At 46.5% G+C, this 19,915-nt stretch overlaps 1 protein-coding gene across 1 annotated transcript in view; it reads right to left on the bottom strand.

Moving 5' to 3' along the window:
• DMRT1 (doublesex and mab-3 related transcription factor 1) overlaps positions 1-19,915 on the bottom strand; it is a 91,385-nt gene that overhangs the window by 45,385 nt on the left and 26,085 nt on the right. Inside the window, exon 3 of the mRNA XM_052645321.1 lies at positions 9,392-9,675. Within this exon, the coding sequence (XP_052501281.1) occupies positions 9,392-9,675 (284 nt within the window). The remainder of the gene's footprint in view (positions 1-9,391; positions 9,676-19,915) is intronic.

A 19,915-nucleotide genomic window follows, 5' to 3' on the forward strand; every position in this document is an offset into this window, starting at 1 on the left:
GCTCAGTTGGCTGTTTTCCCATCAGCATCAGCGGTACAGACAGCCGTTTACTCCCTTACACAGTGACCCTTTGCGCGTGCATGCTTAGGTGCTCTGTCGTGTCTGACTCTTTGCAACCCATGGACCATAGCCCACCTGTAGCCCACTGTCCATGGGCTTCTCCAGGCAAGAATACTGGAGTGGGTTGCCATGCCCTCCTCCAGGGGATAGTCCTGACCAAAGGATCAAACCCGCCTCTCTTGTGTTTCCTGCATTGGCAGACGGGTTCTCTACCACTAGCACAATGGGCCCCAAATAATTCAGCTGCTGCAATCAGCAAATACATATTTTTTAAAACAGTATGAAAAGAAACGAAATAAAACAAAGTTAAACAGAGATATGAAAATTCACTGCATACAATATGGAAAGAGCTATTTTATAAAATTTTAATTTTGTGTTTGTATGTAGGTACAAATATATACTGGATCACAAGATAAAACATTTCTTACTGTGGATCTTGGTCTAAAATGTCTGAAAGACACTGGTGTAAGAATTAGGTGAAGGGAAATAAGGACCTTTAAAAACAGGTACATAGTAAGAAAAAACAAAACTCTCTAAAGGGTTCCTTTTCCTGGAAATTTGAAGGGTTTTATGCATTTCCGGGGTTAACAAAAGAGAAGGGGGGTTCATTTGGAACCAGCCTCTGGGACCAGCCCAGCGCTTTCCTCATTTTTCCTAAACCACAAACTTACACAGGATTCTCTAGCTCCTTTAGAGCTAGAAAACTTGTATTTGTCTCATTCACAAATCGAAAACCACAAACCCTGACTTTCCAACCAAAGTCATACAGAGCCAGGCAGAAATCGTTCACATAAAAGCCAACAGGAAACAGCTTCAGTGAAAGAGCTGGTTTGTATTTTTAAATTTCTGGCAATAACTAACAAGACACAGCACTCTCCACTTTCTTTAACATGAAGACTCTCAGAGCATTACATACGCCTCTGTAGACAGGTGGAGGGGGCTTAGGAATGGTGGCATCCTTTATGAAACCTTCCTGAGAAATGTAACTGGCCATATCTCATAGCTGGGGGGATGGGGTGGGATGGAAACCAGATACTTGAGTCCTCATAATGTAATCATCATGAACGCAGGAAGAAACTGCTCAGAGACATCATCAAACCTGGTTCCACTCACAAAGGGATTAGGAAGAGAAGGCAGCATGCAAGGCAAGTCGGCCTCGGAAGCATCTCTGCTAAACTAAACCACCTTTCCCATTCTAAACGAAGGCCTATTATAATATATAATCATATTATATACTTAAATATATTTAAGTTAAATATATATAATATACAATTATATAAATACATTCAATTTTAAACACATATTAAATATATTTAATATATTTATTATATAATATGTAATTATAATTATATATATGGCATCCTGCAATTCATGGGGTTGCAAAGAGTCAGACATGACTGAGCAACTGAACTGAACATATATAATATGTAATTATAATATATAATAGGCCTATAATATATAATCTGCCTATTATAAAGGCCTACTCGCTGCCCTTGGTTTTTAATAATTCTTCATGTTTTCACTGCTCCAAGATCAAATATGAAACATTTTGGGAGGGAGTCAGTCTGAAAATGAGAAGAAAAAATGCCTGTAACCACAACATTTGGGAACTTTGATTTTAGAACCAGAGGTATCAGAGACATCCATTTCTGTCCCCATCTTGATGGACAAATTTAATTAACCTTTGCTACTCTGTTCCAACCTACTGTTTTAGACAAAACTAGTGACCCACAAACAATATGTTACCATCAGAATTTCAATGGCGGCGACACCAAGAGATATAGCCCTATCAGCAGTATCGGGAAATAAGCCACTTGGATTAGCTGCTCCAAGAAATATGGATTATATTCACGTCACACATGAGCTGTCAGAAACATTAGGATACTTTTAGCATAAATCAGCAGTGTGAAGGGCATCTTATGAGCACCGAACATGATAGACTGCTTGTAGGGCAAGGTGAGCCTGTCTGGGGCCACCTTCCAAGTGTGAGAACACGTGCATCTGTCCTTTACCCGAACTGGCATCTAAAACTGGAACACAGGCTGGTGACCACTGATGGGCACCACACCCAGTTCATGGTGGGTCAGGGGCATGGAAAGGTGCTTCCCACACCAGACCCACGATGGGAGCCCACCTCAAAGTGACCCAGTGACCCAGTGACTACAGTGTATGAGAGAGAGAGATTTAGATGTGGTGAATACTGTCAGTACTGGGACTCTCCTATAATCTAGTATCTCAAGTCTCTGAAAACATTATATGTTATATCTTATAACAGCTTACACCATAAGATGTAATATAACCCCTCATGGTTTCATACCAGGAAAACCAACCATGCGCTGCCCCAGAGGAGGGCAGAGACATGAGGGCACATGTGCACTCAGCCAGGCAAACCAGGGTTCCAAAAAGAGTGTTTTTGAAAAGAACTGTGATGAAAAAAGGAAGAAAAATGAAAACATAAAATGAAGAGATAATCCCTTTTCCTCTGTTCCTTGGTCTTTCTATGAACCCTGCTCCCAGGAGGTTGTGCATCTCAAGGAAATGCCTCAAGGTCAGGGTCTCCCAAGGAAGGGGGTGCTGAGAGCAATCTGTCCTGGGTACAGGCCGTAAGGGGGTACACTCTCTGAAGAGCACTTTTTACAACAATAAAACTAAGTCAACCTGCTTCTAATTATCATCAAGCAGGGGCAATTCTAAACAAGAGCAGTGATGAAATACTTGTCCTCACCCCGCCTCGCCCCACGCACGGGCACAGCACCGCACAGAACCCACCTTTCCACAAGGCAGCACGGGCCCTGGGAATCTCCAGACTCTGACCACAGCAGCGATCAGAGAACTACGTGTGTCCTTTCTCGCATCCACCCACCGTGCGATGGCACCGGGAGGGACAGTGCGGCACAGGGCTAGGCGTGGGGCCGGCACTTAACGAGTTAACGATTAACACACAGAGGAGCTCCTTACGCACGCTCTGCAACAGGATGGAGACTTCTCATGACTGCATGCTTTTTGTTTTTCTGCTACTATATTCCTAATATAGCTCCAAAAAATAGGGCGAATCAGCCTCTGTTATGCATTCCCTTGTTTTGGTCTTTATCCAACTGATGAGGGTCACTTACCAGGACACAGAAATATGGACTCCCAAGAAATAGGAGACTCACTCATGCACATACTTAAAACTTTCTGAAAAGCAACTAATTTTATATCTTGTTGACATCTACTTAGGAAAAAAGTAAGCTAAAATGGCAAATGTAAATAGACGAGGTTTTGGCCACGAGCTCAACTAAATCAAATCTGAAAGCTTTTTAAAAACTGTGATCTAATTATCTAATTTTCAAACAGATTACAGAATTCCCAAATGACTGTATTATTTACTAACCCAATGCTGTTGTTTCAGAGATCAGACACAATCTCACAACAGACAGATAATGTCTTTCTTTCTGCCTCTAGTAAACTGTGGAGGAGTCCCTGGAGTAGATGAGCCCTTTCCAGGGTTTCCCAACTCAGTTCAGATTAAACTGGACTCATGTCAGAATGGAAGTGAACCTGCAGGACAGCCCAGGATTTACTGGGGTCTCTCAAAGGTTCCTAAGAATCCGAGGTCACCCTCCATCTCGATTTCCTAGGATGCTACTGGACCGCCTCAGCCATGCTGAGAAACAATCCCGAAGCATGGCCGGGGCCCAGCCCCTCCCCGAGATCCTCTCTGCCTCAGAGCAGCCTTCGAAAAGTGCCTGTGGTTTCCAGAGGCCAGTTCCATTTTCCTCTGTAATCCAGATGTTTTTAACCAAATACTCTGTGAAATGACTCTCCTGCTGCTGCGCTGCAGTGAAGGAAAATCCCACACACCCATCTCTCACCATGAATGAGCTCAGCTTCTAAAATACCCACCACCCTCCCTCAGCTTTGGTTCCAGACCAGGAACCAGCAGAAATACCGTCACCACCGGCATCAGTTCTTACAACACTGGCCCTCCTGCAGGAGCAAAAGCAAAGCACATCGTTCAACTTTCATAATCTGTGCGAGAGAACCACCACTCCTTTCAGGAAAAGTGATGAAGGCCAGGTGGTGCCTGTCACGATCACGGTTGGTTCCTATCTAGAATGAGAGAGCACAGCAATTCCTCTGTGAAAACGCACGTCAGTGAGAAGGTGGTTTAGAGACAGAAGGAGAGGACTGTTTCCAGACGCACAGGCCTACTGCTGCCCCACACGCGCCTGACTGACAGGAGGGGTAGGAATCTGACATGAAGGTCCAAGAAAGCTGGGTTTACTGTTTCTCCCTGAATGAGAACAATCTACTGAGGAATTGTTTCAGAAGAGAAAATAACAAATGTGGCCAAGACCAGACAGTCCACTTAAAGGAAAGTTCATAGCAGAGGCAATGTGACCCAAACCTGGAGAAGCCTGACATCTTTACTTCACTGGCTTTAAACTTCCAGGGGTCCAAAATGACTTGTAAGTTCAAACAGAAGGTTCTCCACGGCTGGTCTTCTGAACTAGGAAACCCAAGCCCCGTGTCCCAGAAAGCAGGGTCTACTTGAGGTGCACGTGAGATTCTCACAACAATGCTGGACTAACGTAAGGGCATTCACAGGGCCGAGATGAAGAGACAGGAAAAGATCTGGAAGGAGGCTGAGACAACTGCCAGAGCCGGCATACGGAAGACCCTGAAGAGCTCTGCTGCTGTCACGGTGACACGACGCTGGTACGTGGCTTCCAGACTCTCTCGACTTCAGACCAGTACAACTTTTTAACACAAGGGTGGGAAAGACGGGGAAGAGCCTCCGGCTTCTTATATTGCTGAGGAAGGGCATTTACAGAAAGGAAAAAAAAAAACAAAACGAATCCTCATAACATTAAAAAAGAAGTTGGAAGGGGAAGGTCTCAATAAAAACAGTTGAATAATTAAGGTGTTAGAGAAACCCCCTTGTCTCAGTTTTCCTCATTTCTTTGTAAACCAGCACTAGCAACAGCCTGCATTCAAGACAGTGAATCACAAAATGCATTTCCAGTAAAATAAAGAACAAGCTGGCACCTATTGTCCACCATTGGTATCTAAACTGAATAATGCACTAAGAACATAAATTACATCTGGAGGTATTTACGGGCAAGAAAAATGTCATTTATCAATTATTTTTCTACGAAATGACTGTCTAATCTAGAAATCCTAAAATAAGCACCTATAAATTATTAGAATTACAGAGCTCACACAAGTGGCCTGATACAAAATAAATACACCACATCAGCAGAGTATCAACAGAAATGTATGTCTCTGTAATCCCCCTCTAAAAATCAAATTAGGGTGGTTAGCTCTAATAGCCCAAGGCAAATACCACATCTAATTCCCTTTTCCTGAGGAAAGAAATTACATGTTTTAAACTGAAAATAGTCCTACTGATTCCACTTCTGTGTGCCTGAAAACTCTGTTTTTAAAGGACTGTCAGCGTCTGCTCACCAACAAATAGTGGCCAAATCCCACTTAGCTCTAAAAAGAAAAGCCAAGGAAGTGAGTGATGGGACTGGAGTGGAAGCCCAGTGGATCACAGGAGTGTCTGCGGAGAGAGCGCCTCACCCAGAGAAAGAAGGCCCAGGACTGGGGCTGTGTTCCTCAGGGAGCCACTTCCTCTTTCTTAGCCAGTCAACCGGGAGTCTGATGTGACCAGATGCGTATTATCCGGGGGCCTGATAGTGCAACCCATAGGGCTGAGGTGGGCACACAACTGATCTGAATTCTCCTATTTCATCTCCACAACTGAAGTAGATTTGCATTCTACCATCTTCTCCTTGATATACTGTTCTTCTAAGTTTAGAAATTTCAAAAATCAATGGCTTAATTAACGGTTAATTACACTTGTCTCCCTGGGAGCGGGAGCCAGGAGTAAGCCTTGGCTGGCTATCCCTCACCCCCACCTCTGGCCCTCTTGGGGGACCCCGAGGGCACAGAAGTGGAGGCGCTGCGACTGTGCCCACAGTGCACATGCTCCAGAAGCATTCTGTGAGCTGAGGCTGTTCTGATGCCGAATCACACTAATAAAAAGAGGAGGCAGTGTGAAAGCCAGGGCCCCAGCAGGCTGCTGGGTACAGGACGGAGAACACAGCAGGCAGGCAGCCGTCAAAAAAGGCGCCTCTTCCAAGTGCCCTGCGGGGTCCTCCCACCACAGCAGGCAAGTGCTGAAGGGCCATCCCAGTAAAGCCCACGGGGGGTGGGGGGGGGCGCCTTTCTCTGTGCACCAAGGCCTAGCTGTCCCGTTGATTTCCTGCCTGCCTGTGTCTGTTTCAAACTCAGGGCTACACGGATGATTCCCCATTCTCATATACCAGGTGATAACAGCCTTTCCCCAAGACCTACTTTTCGATATTTTGTCCTTTTGGTTCAGCAGTAGAGCCCTGGCAAAGAGTGGGACCTCAGGGCATCACTGTTTCATAATCGAATGCATTCCAGTGAGCTGGATAATCATAAACAGATGACCGCATCTTAAGACTGAACCACCGGAAGGAAGGAGTCACCTCTGCTGCCAAGTGACCACACCCCAACTGTTCCTGGAACCAGAGTCTCCACCTCTGGTGGTACAAGCTTCTGAAAAGCTAATCCAGGGGGCGCCGGCCACGGAGACTGCAAGGAGAGCCCAGATACAGCTCAGAGTCCTCCCATATTTATTTCTGCTCCCGTGATATGCACCTCTCCCTTGTCAACCTGGTACAACATGTTTATTTAAAAGGTAATGTTGCCGTGGAGGAGTGTACCAGGCAATAAACAGCTTTTGCAGGCAATTAAATGCAGAAGTGAAATTGAGCTGCTGGTCAGTGGAACCAGCCATTCATCGTGAGTTTGTTCCAGTGTCACAAATGTTATTCCTGTTTCACAATAAGACAGGAACCCGTGATTGGGCCACAAATCTCCAGAGGCTGGAGGCAGACCTGAAGAGATTAAAGCAGCTCTCGACATGAGTGCAGGGCATCACCAAGGAAGAGTCCTGGGATGTTGGCCCTGGAGAATGCTCTAGCTTTTTAAAAAAATAATCTTTTCACTGAGTAGGTGTTCAATAATTACTTGTGACTTGCATGACTTTATAGGGAGACTTATAGAAAGTCTCAACTCTACAATGAAAAGTCAATGATTTCTTTTCATAAATAATTCAGGACCCTCTCCACTAATTTCTAAGAAGTCTGGCTTTAAAAAATTATGACAATCTCCACTAGAATCGATGTTTTCTAGGAACCAAAAAGGAGCTCTTTGTTCTGAAAACACTTCACACTGTTCCCCACAAACACACCGATACAAAAGCAGCAAGGGAAGGAAGATAACATCATAGCCACCACTCTGGTGAAGAGTGAGGAGGGAGTCGGATCTTAGCAATGGAGAGTCAAGACAGTACATGGTGGAGATGCTGCTTAAGCTTCAGGCCCTTCAGGTGGAGCCAGGGTCAGACCAAGGGGGAAGGTCCAGTGAGGGAGACCAGCTCAGGGCCCTCCAGGTGCAGCTGTGGGACACCTTCCACAAGGGAGACAGGAAAGCATGGCTACAACAAGGAGAGGGCCACTGCACCCTCTCCCCTCCGGGGAAGCTTCCACCAGGAATGGGCAAGGCACTGTCCACAGAGCAGAGCCAGGGAGCCCTCCTGACACAGCACAACAGCCAGGTGGGCAGAGGCTCTGCCCCAGATCACCATTCCCTACACCCCTGCCATAGTGACTCGTTGAAAAAGTGAGCTGTTCATTTCCTATCCCTTAAACACTGGTTGTAAGTATTATTGCTAGGTGTTTCTATTTAATTATGGCTTCCTTATAACATATATGGGGTTTTGCTGGTGGCTCAGCAGTAAAGAACTGGCCTACAATGCAGGAGACCACCTGCAATGCAGGAGATGCAGGTTTGATCCCTGAGTGGAGAAGATGTTCTGGAGAAGAAAGTGGCAACCCACTCCAGTATTCTTGCCTGGAGAATCCCATGGACAGAGGAGCCTGGAGGGCTATAGTCCATGGTGTCATAAAGAGTCAGACACGACTTAACAACTAACAACAAATAAATTTGTTTAGCAACTAAACAAATAAGATACTTCTTTCTCCTTTCTTAGAAGAGCATCTCTAACAGAAATCAACCTAAAACGTATCCCAAATCATAAAACCCAACTGGCACTTTGAAAGGCCTACAGGACTCCAGCCTGCAGATCTATAAATCACTGAATTTCCTTTACACTCACATCAGCTGTAAATTCCAACACCTTTTTAAAAGTATGATTCTAAAAGTAAAATTCTTAACTAACGAAAATGAGTAGCCCAGAGGATTAAAGCTGACACATGACTATTACAAGGAAGTCAGATCCGTAAGGCCAATGTGAGAGCCCAAGAAAGAGGTGAACTGAGTATTGACAACTTCTCCACACCAACAAACGCAAAATGGAACAGAACTGCTCAGAGGAAAATGTCAATGCACGTTTTTCCGAAGTGGATATAAAAAGGTCAAAGATTTTCCCTAAACTCCCCAAATACATACACCTCAGTGTGCTGGAATCAACGTGGAAAGCCCACACACAGTAAATGCGCCCAAAATGAGAACAATTCTCGCACACTTGGTGTTCTACAGGTGGAGGGGATTTGGAGGCGCTGCTTCTAAGTGCTTATGCGTGCACATTCTCACAACATGCTAATCCAGCCTGGGAACGCTATGCTTTCCAGGCCTTGAATATGCCGCTGACAAACTGGCATGAGAGAAATGGTGAAAACGGAGAAGCAGAATGGCGCCGAATAAATGCTCCCTGATAATACAAAATGCTTTGTTTTACCCCAAATATTAAAAGCTCTTGATTGCACAATATTTCAGAAACACATACTTAGTGTATAGAAGACTGACTTTCACTCCCAGATAAAAATGCTCTAAGTTGGCCCAGCACAGCAGCGACCTAGTTCTTCTCTCACCTTTCTTCCATGCGAACAAACAGATCATTCTGCATATCCCTTCCAGGGTGCAAACGCCACCAAGGTTACTCCCACCCAGAAGGCTGAGTCCAGTATTCTCTAAGCTGCTCTAAAGAGTGAGGGCAAGGCTGGAGGAGGTGAGGCCTCACACATAAGCCACTTATGAAACTGATTCTGGCCCACTGGGTGTTCACACAGAGTGACACTGAAGTATGAGAAAGTAAAATCCCAAAATGCAAACAAATGCATGCATATTTCTTTACAATTCCTTTCAGTCAAAGTCTGAGGTTAAATGATGTTACGGGTAGAGTGAAGACTTTCTACACGTTTTGCATAATGGCACACATGTGTGCTGGTTTGGGTGTATGTGTATGTGTGTGGTTTCAAACATCCAGTTCACTCTCTGGGTAACAACCTACCTGCCACTGGTTTCCTGTCTGACCAGGCACATAAGGTGCTGGGAGGCTCCGGAGGCTGTTCTTCACCGGGGAGCCCCCGAGGGGGTTTCCCACGTCCCCGGAAGAGGAGTCAGCAGCCAAGGCCATGGAGTACTGCGGGTAGTTGTACAGATTGTTGTAGTACGGAAACAGCGACGGCTGGTAGAAGCTGCTGTAGTAGGTGGAGTCGGAAACGAGATCGGGCGCGTTCTCCACATGCCCTCTGCTGGTGACAGCAGGAATATCCTGGATGACCATCCGCCCCTCTAGAAAGAAAGAAAACGAGAACATGGGATCAGTCTCAGGACCACAAAATTCTACCTGCACACCTTGCCAACACACAGCGTCCCTCCTCAAGCTCTGCAGAGCTTCAGAGCAAGGCTCCGGAATGCGCTGCTTGCCCTGTGGCCAGAACACAGCAGAGTTCCGAAGGCTGGAGTAACTCGGGCAGCACAGCTGACAGGCACTGGTGATTATTTTTACTGAGAACGCCAAAAATATTTCAGGCAGGGGTCATTTTAATTATATAAAGCCTGACCACGTCTAACTTCTACAGAGAAATTTCCTACCCTAATGTCAAGAAATTAGAGATCAAATCTAGCTAAGTTAGCTATCTGCAAGTCTTACAACAAAATTAATTGTACTTCACTTTAAATGAAGTAATAAGAAAATCTAGATGCCTTTTCTCGGAGAAGGCAATGGCAACCCACTCCAGTACTCTTGCCTGGAGAATACCATGGACGGGGGAGCCTGGTGGGCTGCAGTCCATGAGGTCACTAAGAGTTGGGACACCACTGAGCAACTTCACCTTCACTTTTCACTTTCATGCACTGGAGAAGGAAATGGCAACCCACTCCAGTGTTCTTGCCTGGAGAATCCCAGGGACAGAGGAGCCTGGTAGGAGGCCGTCTATGGGGTCGCACCGAGTCGGACACAACTGAAGCAACTTAGCAGCAGCAGCAGATGCCTTTTCTATGTGTCCGTCCACACCGGTATGTCTGAAGGCAAAGCAAGAGGCTAAGAGTTTAAGCAAACATTGGTTTCTTTCTTCTCCTTCCAACTGATCATTCTTTATCCTTCCCAAGTCTGGATAATGGTACAGACCTGGGAGACAAACTTCTGTAAAAGGTGAGTGAGTATCTGTGGAACATACAGGCTGCTGGGTGCTTGCATTCCAATAAAACTTTATTCACAAATACAGGCCACAGGCCCAAGTGACCCACAGGCTCAAGTTTGCAGCCCAGGGTCTAGACGTTAAACCGCCAATTCCAATCAATAACTGAATGGACTCCTAAGTCATCTCTCCAACTTTTTTTTTTTCCCCTCCAACACTTTTTATTAAACAATGTTCTAAGAGTTGGCCAGGTACCTGAAATGGCTACAAGGTATTAGGCTGCCCTGCCCCCATGGAATCTACAGTTTAGAATAAATAATGGGATTACAAACTATAACAAAGACTCTCATACAGAAATACCTATGAACAATAATGCAATCTCAACAGGTATAAAGATGACACACAGCCTAGAAAGGAAATATAGAGACTGCCATTAAATAAAAACTAAAACCACACCTGAGTTTCACTTTAAAAGAGGAACAGGGAATTTCCCTGGTGGCCCAGTGGCTAAGATTTCACACTCCCAATGCAAGGGACATGGGTTTGAGCCCTGGTCAGGGAACGAGATCCCACATGCCACAATTAAGAGTTTGCATGCCACAAGTAAAGATTTCATAAGCCGCAATTAAAAGATTCCATGTGCCATCACTACTATCTGGCACATCCAAATAAATAGAGGAGCAGAAAAGAGGTGAAAATGAGAAAAGCAGGCTTTCCTGGTGGCTCAGTGGTAGAGAATTACCTGCCAATGCAGGAGACGCAGCAGACATGGGTTTGATCCCTGGGTGGGGAAGATCCCCTGGAGGAGGAAATGGCAACCTGATTCAGTCCTCTTGCCTGGGAAATCCCATGGACAGAGGAGCCTGGCGGGCTGCAGTCCATGGGGGTCTTTGAGTCAGACATGACTGAGGGTGAGCACAAGAGAAAGAGAAAACCGAAGACAGGGCAGCAAGGACAGGGATGGAAACAGGAAACATGGGGGACTTTGCGGTGACGGACCAGCCCGTGAGGTGAAGACTTGGGTGAGAAAAGAGCAAGAGAGGGCCAGGGTGACAGGCGGGCTGTAGACAGGCAAGGGAGAGCCCGAGATGGCTCTCAGCTCTCGCCAGGGTGTGGTGCAAACTGCTGAGGGTTTTTGAGCAAAGGAGCACAGAGCTGCACTGTGGGGGGATTCAGCTGGATAGCGGTTCTCAAGACAAGTGAAGGGAAGACAAGCCCGGGGAAGAAGAGCCAGCAGGGAGCCGCTGAAGTAGTCAGGGAGAGACACACCAGTCTGCAAATAGCAGCTGGGGAAGGCTGTGCCGGGGACATGGAGGAGGGAGGCGTGGAAACGCATCAGAACTCAAGAGCAAAGGGCGTCAGGAACTGAGACGCGGAAGAAGGGGAAGGGCAGGAGACCTAGGCAGCAGCGGAGACCGCGGGTAAGCTCTGCTGCATCACAGGGCCGCGGGGCACACGCGTGGGGAGGTGAGTGAGGATGAGAAGCTTGGCACTTGCACTCATGGGAGAGGTTGAGATTTGGGAGTCACCACCCGGAGATGTGGACTGCATCTGGGGAGAGCAGAAGGAAGGTGTAGGGAAGAGCATGTTACGAAAGGAGAAAAGAGCACCAGGACCCTGGAGGACAGAGGAGAGAGCGTAATGGCACAGACGACGAAGTCGACAGGGACCAAGCAGGGCAGGCCACAGTGTCCACCGCTGCTAAGAGATCAAGCAAAATTAGTTCTGGAAAAGAGCCACAGGCGGCTGGGCCTTTAGGGCCTCATGGTTTTAGCACAGTGAGAGAAGAAGATGTCTGCAGGAGATAAACAGCAAGTGAGCTCTGTGAATATGGTGACAAGCCTTCTCTCTGGTAGGAAGGAAGGGACACCCAGCGAGCGGCAGCCCCCCCCAAAACGCTCACGGGGCATCCTCGTGCTGAGCACACTGCCAGACACATGGGGATAAGAATCTGCAGCAAAGATCAATGAACAGGTTTTCTTCCAAGTAGCCTAGCATCAAAATAAATATGAGAAAAGACCAGAAGCTCCAAGGAGTAATAAGATGTTACTTCATTTTTAAAACACAGAGAAGGGTTGAGCACACGCAGGCAGGGGGAAGCTCATGAAGAGAAATTCCCAAGACTAGTAACACGTGGTCCAGAGCAGCTGCTCAGAAAGGGTCATCTGGCTGAACATGGGGAAGGCATGACTAAACGTGAACCCTCTGGAAGATTCGAGAGACAGCTACAACAAAATGTATTTTTACAGCCTCATTTTACAGTCAGCACTGAAGTCTCTTCTCTGCTGGGACACCAAGTCCATTCACCGTAGGCTCCTGGCAAAGCCTCATCAGGGACACCACCTTACAATATCTCTTGCCTTCCTCCCTACTCATCCTCCCAACCAAGAGATGAGAAGCTCCAATCCCATTACTCTACTCCAGTCCGGAGATGGCATGTGCCCGTCTCACCTCCTGAACTTCCCTTGGTCCTTCCTCTTATTTTAAACACAGTTTAGTGGCAAGTATGTGGTTTTCAGTGTCATGTCTTTACTGTTAAACTTTATTGTTAAAAGCAATACAAGTTTGGCAAAAAATGATAAATTATATGGTTACTTAAAAAAAGGAATGAATGACATTCTTACCACCCAGTCATAAGCATTAGTGGGACATCCATACACAATCTCATAGGCATTTCAGATGCTCATCCCTGTCTCTAGAGTTAAAAACACTGGGTACCCTCAGGGACTGCCACTGAAAACCAAGCTTCTTAATAAAGAAAACAAAATATAATAGGAAGTAAGGAATTAAACAGAAACGCAAAGACACTGGCATTCTCGGCTCAGGGCACAGGTTCAAGAATTTCTACATCATAACCCTAGTCAGGACCTTTGATCAGGCCTCAGTTTATCCAGCGACAAAATGTTGTCAGTAATAATCCTCAAGGTAACAAGAATGGTTTCAATAAACTTCAGACTAAACCTCAAATAAAATGCTACATCAGATCAAAGAAAGGATTTATTTTGCTACAGACGACAGTAATTCATTAAAACGCCATCACCTTTCCACTTACCATGTTTTATTCCCTCTTTCAAAGTATATTGAGCTTTAAGAATAAATTAAGACATATATTGGAAAACTTTTGATTCATACCAATATTCACATAGTAAAAATCACTTGAGCTTTGTAAGAGTAAATGCCTAAATATTTTAGACTTAAAATGTTTAAACGCTCTTAAAAAGTGACATTCTAAAAAGCACTGGGAAAGGGCACCCACCCCAGGGACATGAGGAACTACCCAATTCTGTATTTTATAAACCACCAAATTGTATCTTAAAGATCCAAATTAAAACTTTACTTAAAATGACAGCTTCATGCTTCTCAGCCTTCATGTGCCCATTACCAGTAGGTAGGCATTTCCCAGGGCTGAAATAAACACCCAGGAAACTACACGTGTCTCACCCAGCAGTGCTCAGTGTGGGCCTCGAGTCAGCGGCACAGCCACCACCTGGAAACTTACAGAGAAGAACATTCTCAGACCCACCCCAGCCCCACAGAATCAGAAATTCTGAGGGCTGGCCAAGCATCCTGAGTTTTAACAAAGCCTTCAATAGGTCCTGATACACTCAAAAGCTCAACAACCACTGGCCTCACGATTCGAAGCAACTGCTCCATAAATTTTCCCTAAAACACGTGATCCCTGACTGGATTACTGTGACAGCACTGTCGCTGTTTAGTCACCAAGTCATGTCTGACTCTTTTATGACCCCACCATGGACCGTAGCCCGCCATGTCCCTTTGTCCATAGGATTCTCTAGGCAAGAATACTGGGGTGGGTTGCCATGCCCTCCTCCAGGGGATCTTCCCAACCCAGAGACTGAACCCAAGTGTCCTGCTTGACAGGTGGATTCTTTACCACTGAGCCACATGGGAAGCTGCAACTGCCCCACAAATTTCCCTAAAAAAACAGTGACTCCTGACTGGATTATTGTGACGGTGCTGACTGGCTATCAAACGAGAGCATACAAATTAATTCCCCTGGATAGAGAAATTGGGTTGCTACAGAAACCGCTGCAGAGCTTGGTTCACAAGCTGTAGCTGCTCTGTGTATACTGCTGCCAGACGGTTCTAACTTTCATGGCCCACACTGGAGCTTTGACAAACTACTACTGCTCATCAGGCTTTTGGATTATCAAGAGGAGCAGGCAGTGCAGAAATAATCTATTCTCGACCTTAAGGTGTATTCTGGTACTTATATTTTATTTTTTCATTAGTTATCACAGAACAACCATGTCCTGGTGTTGCAAAAGGCACAAAGAAACATTCAAAATGTTTCATTTCTTCTTAAGAGTGAGTTATCTATTCGGTAAAGTTATGTGTTAGACCAAGAATCCTACAAGCCAATAATCCAATGGCCACGATGACAGTATAGGCAGACGTCACCATCAGCAAAGACAGAGGTGATTCAGAGATGGTGGGGACAGGGAGGAAATCAAGAGAACAGTGTCAACATGATCATGAAAGGGGAAAAGGACAAGACATGTCCTTTTCCAGGGACACTGACCAGACAAGCCTAGGTGGAGTGCAGCGTTCATGTCAGGGGACAAGAGATGCTGAGGCTAGAAAGTTACTTAGGGACAAACTGTGGAAGGCCTTGTCTGTGAATCCAGACAAGGGCTTCTGATTGCCCCTCAAGTTCTAGGGAGTCGATGAGTTTTCAGAGCAAGCTGTGCTTAGGCGCTCAGTCGTGTCCGACTCTTTGCAACCACATGGGCTGTAGGCCACCAGGCTCCTCTGTCCATGAAATTCTCCATGCAAAAATACTTGCATGAGTTGCCTGCAAGGCGTGGGTTGCTATGCCCTCCTCCAGGAGATCTTCCCAACACAGGGATGAGAACTCAGGTCTCCAGCACTGCAGGTGGATACTTTACCATCAGAGCCACAAGGGAAGCGCTTTAGACCAAGGGAATAACATAAAAATGTTTTAGTAAAGTTAATCTGGTCCAAGCACAAAAGATGAATTCAAAACAAGGAGGTAAAAGAACAGACTAGGCTAGAACAGTCTCTTCTGTGTATGTATGTGTGCATGGTCTATAGACCAGAACGGGTAAGACTGTTAAACACTCCAGGCCTCAAGAGGTAACGAAAAGGTTGCACAGGGAAGCTGCAGTGACAGGAAAAAGGAACCACATGAAGAACATTGGCCTGTCTGCTGTTGTGGGAATTCCCTTCAAACAACCCTGTCACCCAGGAACCAGAGATGCCCCCAGATCCCCTTTCAGATCCTTGCTCCACTGCTGAGTGGTCACGCTTTACTCATTGCAGCCCAACAAGGAATGTGCAGCCTTCACCCAGGGTGAGGATACAAACAGGATATGCCAACTCTCCAACCTGGGTTACAGCAGAGTTCTCCAAAAGAGTTACCAGAGACAGTCCTTCACCACTGAGGTGTCTTCAAAGTCACGCTAGTTGAGTCAGGCTAAGTGTCACTAGTAACTGATGATAAACACAAAAGATTTCCAATTCATAAGCCACAAAATGTATAAACGAAGCATACAAAATTTGAAATGGTATGTATGTATACACATGTATGTGTATATATATTCAAAAAGTGGTGTTCCTTAAACTCCTAACAGGCTACTCCTATTTTATAAATCTCAGAAAGAAATAAACCACGCAGTAAGCACTGACAGTTGGCGCTAAACCCCCAAGCTGAATGCACTGATCTGTGTCAGGCCCTCTGACTGTGGCTGTGACTTCGTCCTGTCACACACACACCGGGACAGGGATGGAAACTGCACAGCCACTAGACTGACTGCGAAGACCAGAGTAGTATACTGAGAAGGAAACGTCTGAGTCCGCCGAAAACTCTTAGGCTGCACCTCCCACTTCGTTATTCCAGAATACCAACTGGCCAAGGTGACTTACCAACTGCATTCATAATAGAGAACACAATGGCCTTGTTGCAAGAAAATGGGGTCATTTCCGTAACCAGTCATGCTTTATAGGAATTATCCACCCCTATGTCTTCTGCCAAGATGCAAACGGAAGCATGAAGCCAGTTGCCTTAAGTGTTGTTACTTATGACTGGGAGAGTCCTAATGTGTGCTGTAAGGAAGAAAGATCAGGAGGTGTGGATTCTACAGCTAGGAAAGCAAGCAGGCCTGGTGAAGCATGCCTTCTGGAAAAATGAGCAGCAGCAATCGGCCAACAGAGACGCTACAGACACGCTGCCTACATACCTGATGTCTTCACTGCAGGGCTCCGATTTACAGCGCTGTGTGTTTATCTACCGTCCACACACCCAGCTCTTCAATAAGGCTTCCCATTCCCACTGCTACTTTTTTTTTTTTTTTTGCACTAACATATGCAGCGTGAAATATGATTCACTCCTTCCTGAAAGATCAATACCCACACATGATAAATACCTTTATCGACCCTGCAGTGTTATATGCTGGTCTCCGGGCCCATGGCATATTAATGGTAGTTAACCAGTAATTCATTTTAAGGTGTGTGAAGGCTTTTTCTCTCACTCTTGGCTAGTGTCAAGATTCCCAGAGTTGTTGCACTTTGAGTCCTTTATGTTCAAATCTGGAGCCATACTCCCTTTTCAATGACAAAACCAAACCCCACCATTTTCTATATGAAAGATCACATAGGAAACTAAAATTTATGATTCACAGCCATCTCATGTAAGCGGTGGATTTATGTATACTGGGTTTTTTCTTTACAATCCCATCCCTTGTGTGGTGTTTGTCCTACTGAGCGTCTGGTATTAAGAGTTACCAGCCAGGCAGAATTGTGCATCGCTCAGTCTGAGATGTCAAAATTACCTGCCAGCCACTATCATGTGCTGAATGGTAGGAAGGTACAGCAGAAGTACAAGCTGTTGCTCCGTTTTTGTTTTTTGTTTTTTTTAAGGAACATTACATCTTAAGAAAAGACAAAGTTGTTTGATGACATGTCACAGAATCTGGAGGAGACAGCAGGGTGCCACTTGCTGGAACAATGAAGCTTCTTTCTGCTCACTCAGGTCCAACTCTTTGCAGCCCCATTAACTGTAGCCCTCAGGGCTCCTCTGTCCATGAGATTTTCTAGGCAGGAATACTGGAGTGGGTAGGCATTTCCTCCTCCAGGGGATCTTCCCAATCAGGGATCAAACCAGTGTCTCCTGCATCTCGTGTACTGATAGGTTCACCACTGAGCCACCTGGGTCCTCAGCTCCCTGTTTTTAGCACTCTTTTCCACAAGGCAATCCAATGTCCAAACTAATCAGCTCCTGACATTGCTACACAGGGAAGAAAAGTCAGTGAGCTGATGCCTGGGCCCTCTGAAAGTGAAAGTCACTCAATCATGACAGACTCTGCAACCCCTTGGACTATATATACAGTCCATGGCATTCTCCAGGCCAGAGTACTGGAGTGGGTAGCCTTTCCCTTCTCCAGTGTATCTTTCCAATTCAGGGATCGAACGCTGGTCTTCAGCATTGCAGGCGGATTCTTGACCAGCTGAGCCACAAGGGAAGCCTGGGCCCTCTGAGCACTCATCCAACTCCAAGAAGGAAAGCTCACAACCCAATCAAGGGAATGGGTGGGCTTTCTGAGCTAAAGCAGAGCTGGTGCAGAAGCCTGATGACTGAGACAGCAGTGGGCCTACTGTTCACAGCATTAAGTGGTGACCGTGATGGTGGACAAGGGGCATCACCATACCTGCCTCCTTCCCCTGCTACCCATGTTCAGAGCAGTACATTTAGTGAGCCCCTGTGTGTGTGAGGCAACCTGCCCAGTGCTTTGAGAGACAAAGGATCTAGTCTTTGATGCTGTGGAGCCCTGCCATAAGGGGATGTTCCAAGACACACACACACACAGGAGAGACTGACCAAGGCGCTGGGAAAGCACAACTGTGTGGCCAGGAGGGCGAGATGAAATCCAGCCTTCAAAGCACAAGTTCTGCCGACGCCGGCTCATTAACGGTACTCTTGTCCACAAGACAGGGAAGATGCTACAGCCCACTTCTCTCCCAAGGATTTTTTTTTTTTTTGTCGTTTGGTCCTGGAGGAATCTGTCAAGGTCACTTTTCTTTGTAGGATGGAGGCATTGCATAATAAAGTGAACCTGAAGTTGGTCTTTGAAGCCAGGAGCAGGCTTGGTTCAAAGACCTGTGAAATATCAATGTCAATGTGGGATGCAAAGGTGCAAAGGGATCTGCGGGTAAAATCAGGAGGGGACTGTTGGTCAAGACCAGATCAAAGGAACCAAGCAAGAGAGTGGGGAGAGAGGGAATACAAAGGGTGGGGGGCAGATTCTGCTTCCAGGAGAGCTGCCACATTTGAAACATGCCGAGGCCACTGGGGCCACTGAGAAGATGTGTGAGTGGCAAGCACATCCACTGTGTGCAAGAGCTCTCAAAGTGCTGGGCGGGGAGGCCCAGAATCTAAGCAAAAGCCAACCCTGTCCTCTAGGAGTTTCCTTTCCTCAGAGTCGGACACGACTGAAGCGACTTAGCAGCAGCAGCAGTGGAGAAGCGTGCAAGACAGAATTTCAGAGATCAGAGGTTTCCATAGTAGAAGACATTTTTAAACAAAGAAGGAGAGAGTGAAGGTGAGAGCAAGGAAGTCCAAGCAAAGAAAGGGGCCATGGCCCCAAAAGTATCTGGGATGTCAGAGCAGTCTGGAGAGCAGAGGCGGCGGGGCACAGGGTCCCATCAGGATGAGGAGGAGGGTGCTGCCCGAACAGCACAGAGTTCTGTAACTGAACACTTCACGGAGTTCGCACTCTGCTCCGAGGAAAAGTCCTAACTGGATCTGAAATCCAGTCCGAACTAGATCTGACGGACACGTCAAGCGCGGGCCTGGCTCTGTGGTCCTTGGGAGCAGCTGCTGGCGCGGCGGCAGCCCCCACCTCACTCACCGGCACCTCCCAGTTCTCCCAGTCACGGCTTCTGCTCCCATCCCCTGCCTCCGCCCCTCTGTGGGGTGCTGCAGGATCCCCTGGACGCCCTGGGAGGCGGTTCGCCCTGCAGGGGAGTCAGATACGGAGGACATGCCATGCCTCTGGTATTAATGTCTCGTGGCCACGAAGGCCTGTCATGGCCAAGAAAGAGGGGGTCTCTCTGTAGGCCCGAGAGTCTGAGGCTCTGTCCGCACCGCCTGGCACACCGGAGGTGGCGGCAGGGCTCCTGCGGGAGTGGAGGAGGGAAGAGGGAAGGTGCCCAGTGAGCTTCCTCTCCACCCAGGTCTCCAGTCTCAGAGCTATCTTACAGAGAATCCCTTTCTCCAGTCTTTTTACTATTTCTCACACTGAGAAAATTTTAAATCAGGAGTGTTTCTGACTGACCGTGTCCACATATTTAGGTCTGCTCTGAACTGTATTCCAACAGTTTACAATGCAGGAGCTTTACATATCAGGATCTTT

Source organism: Budorcas taxicolor, chromosome 8 (genome assembly GCF_023091745.1).
Source record: "Budorcas taxicolor isolate Tak-1 chromosome 8, Takin1.1, whole genome shotgun sequence".
NCBI classification, from domain to species: Eukaryota; Metazoa; Chordata; class Mammalia; order Artiodactyla; family Bovidae; genus Budorcas; species Budorcas taxicolor.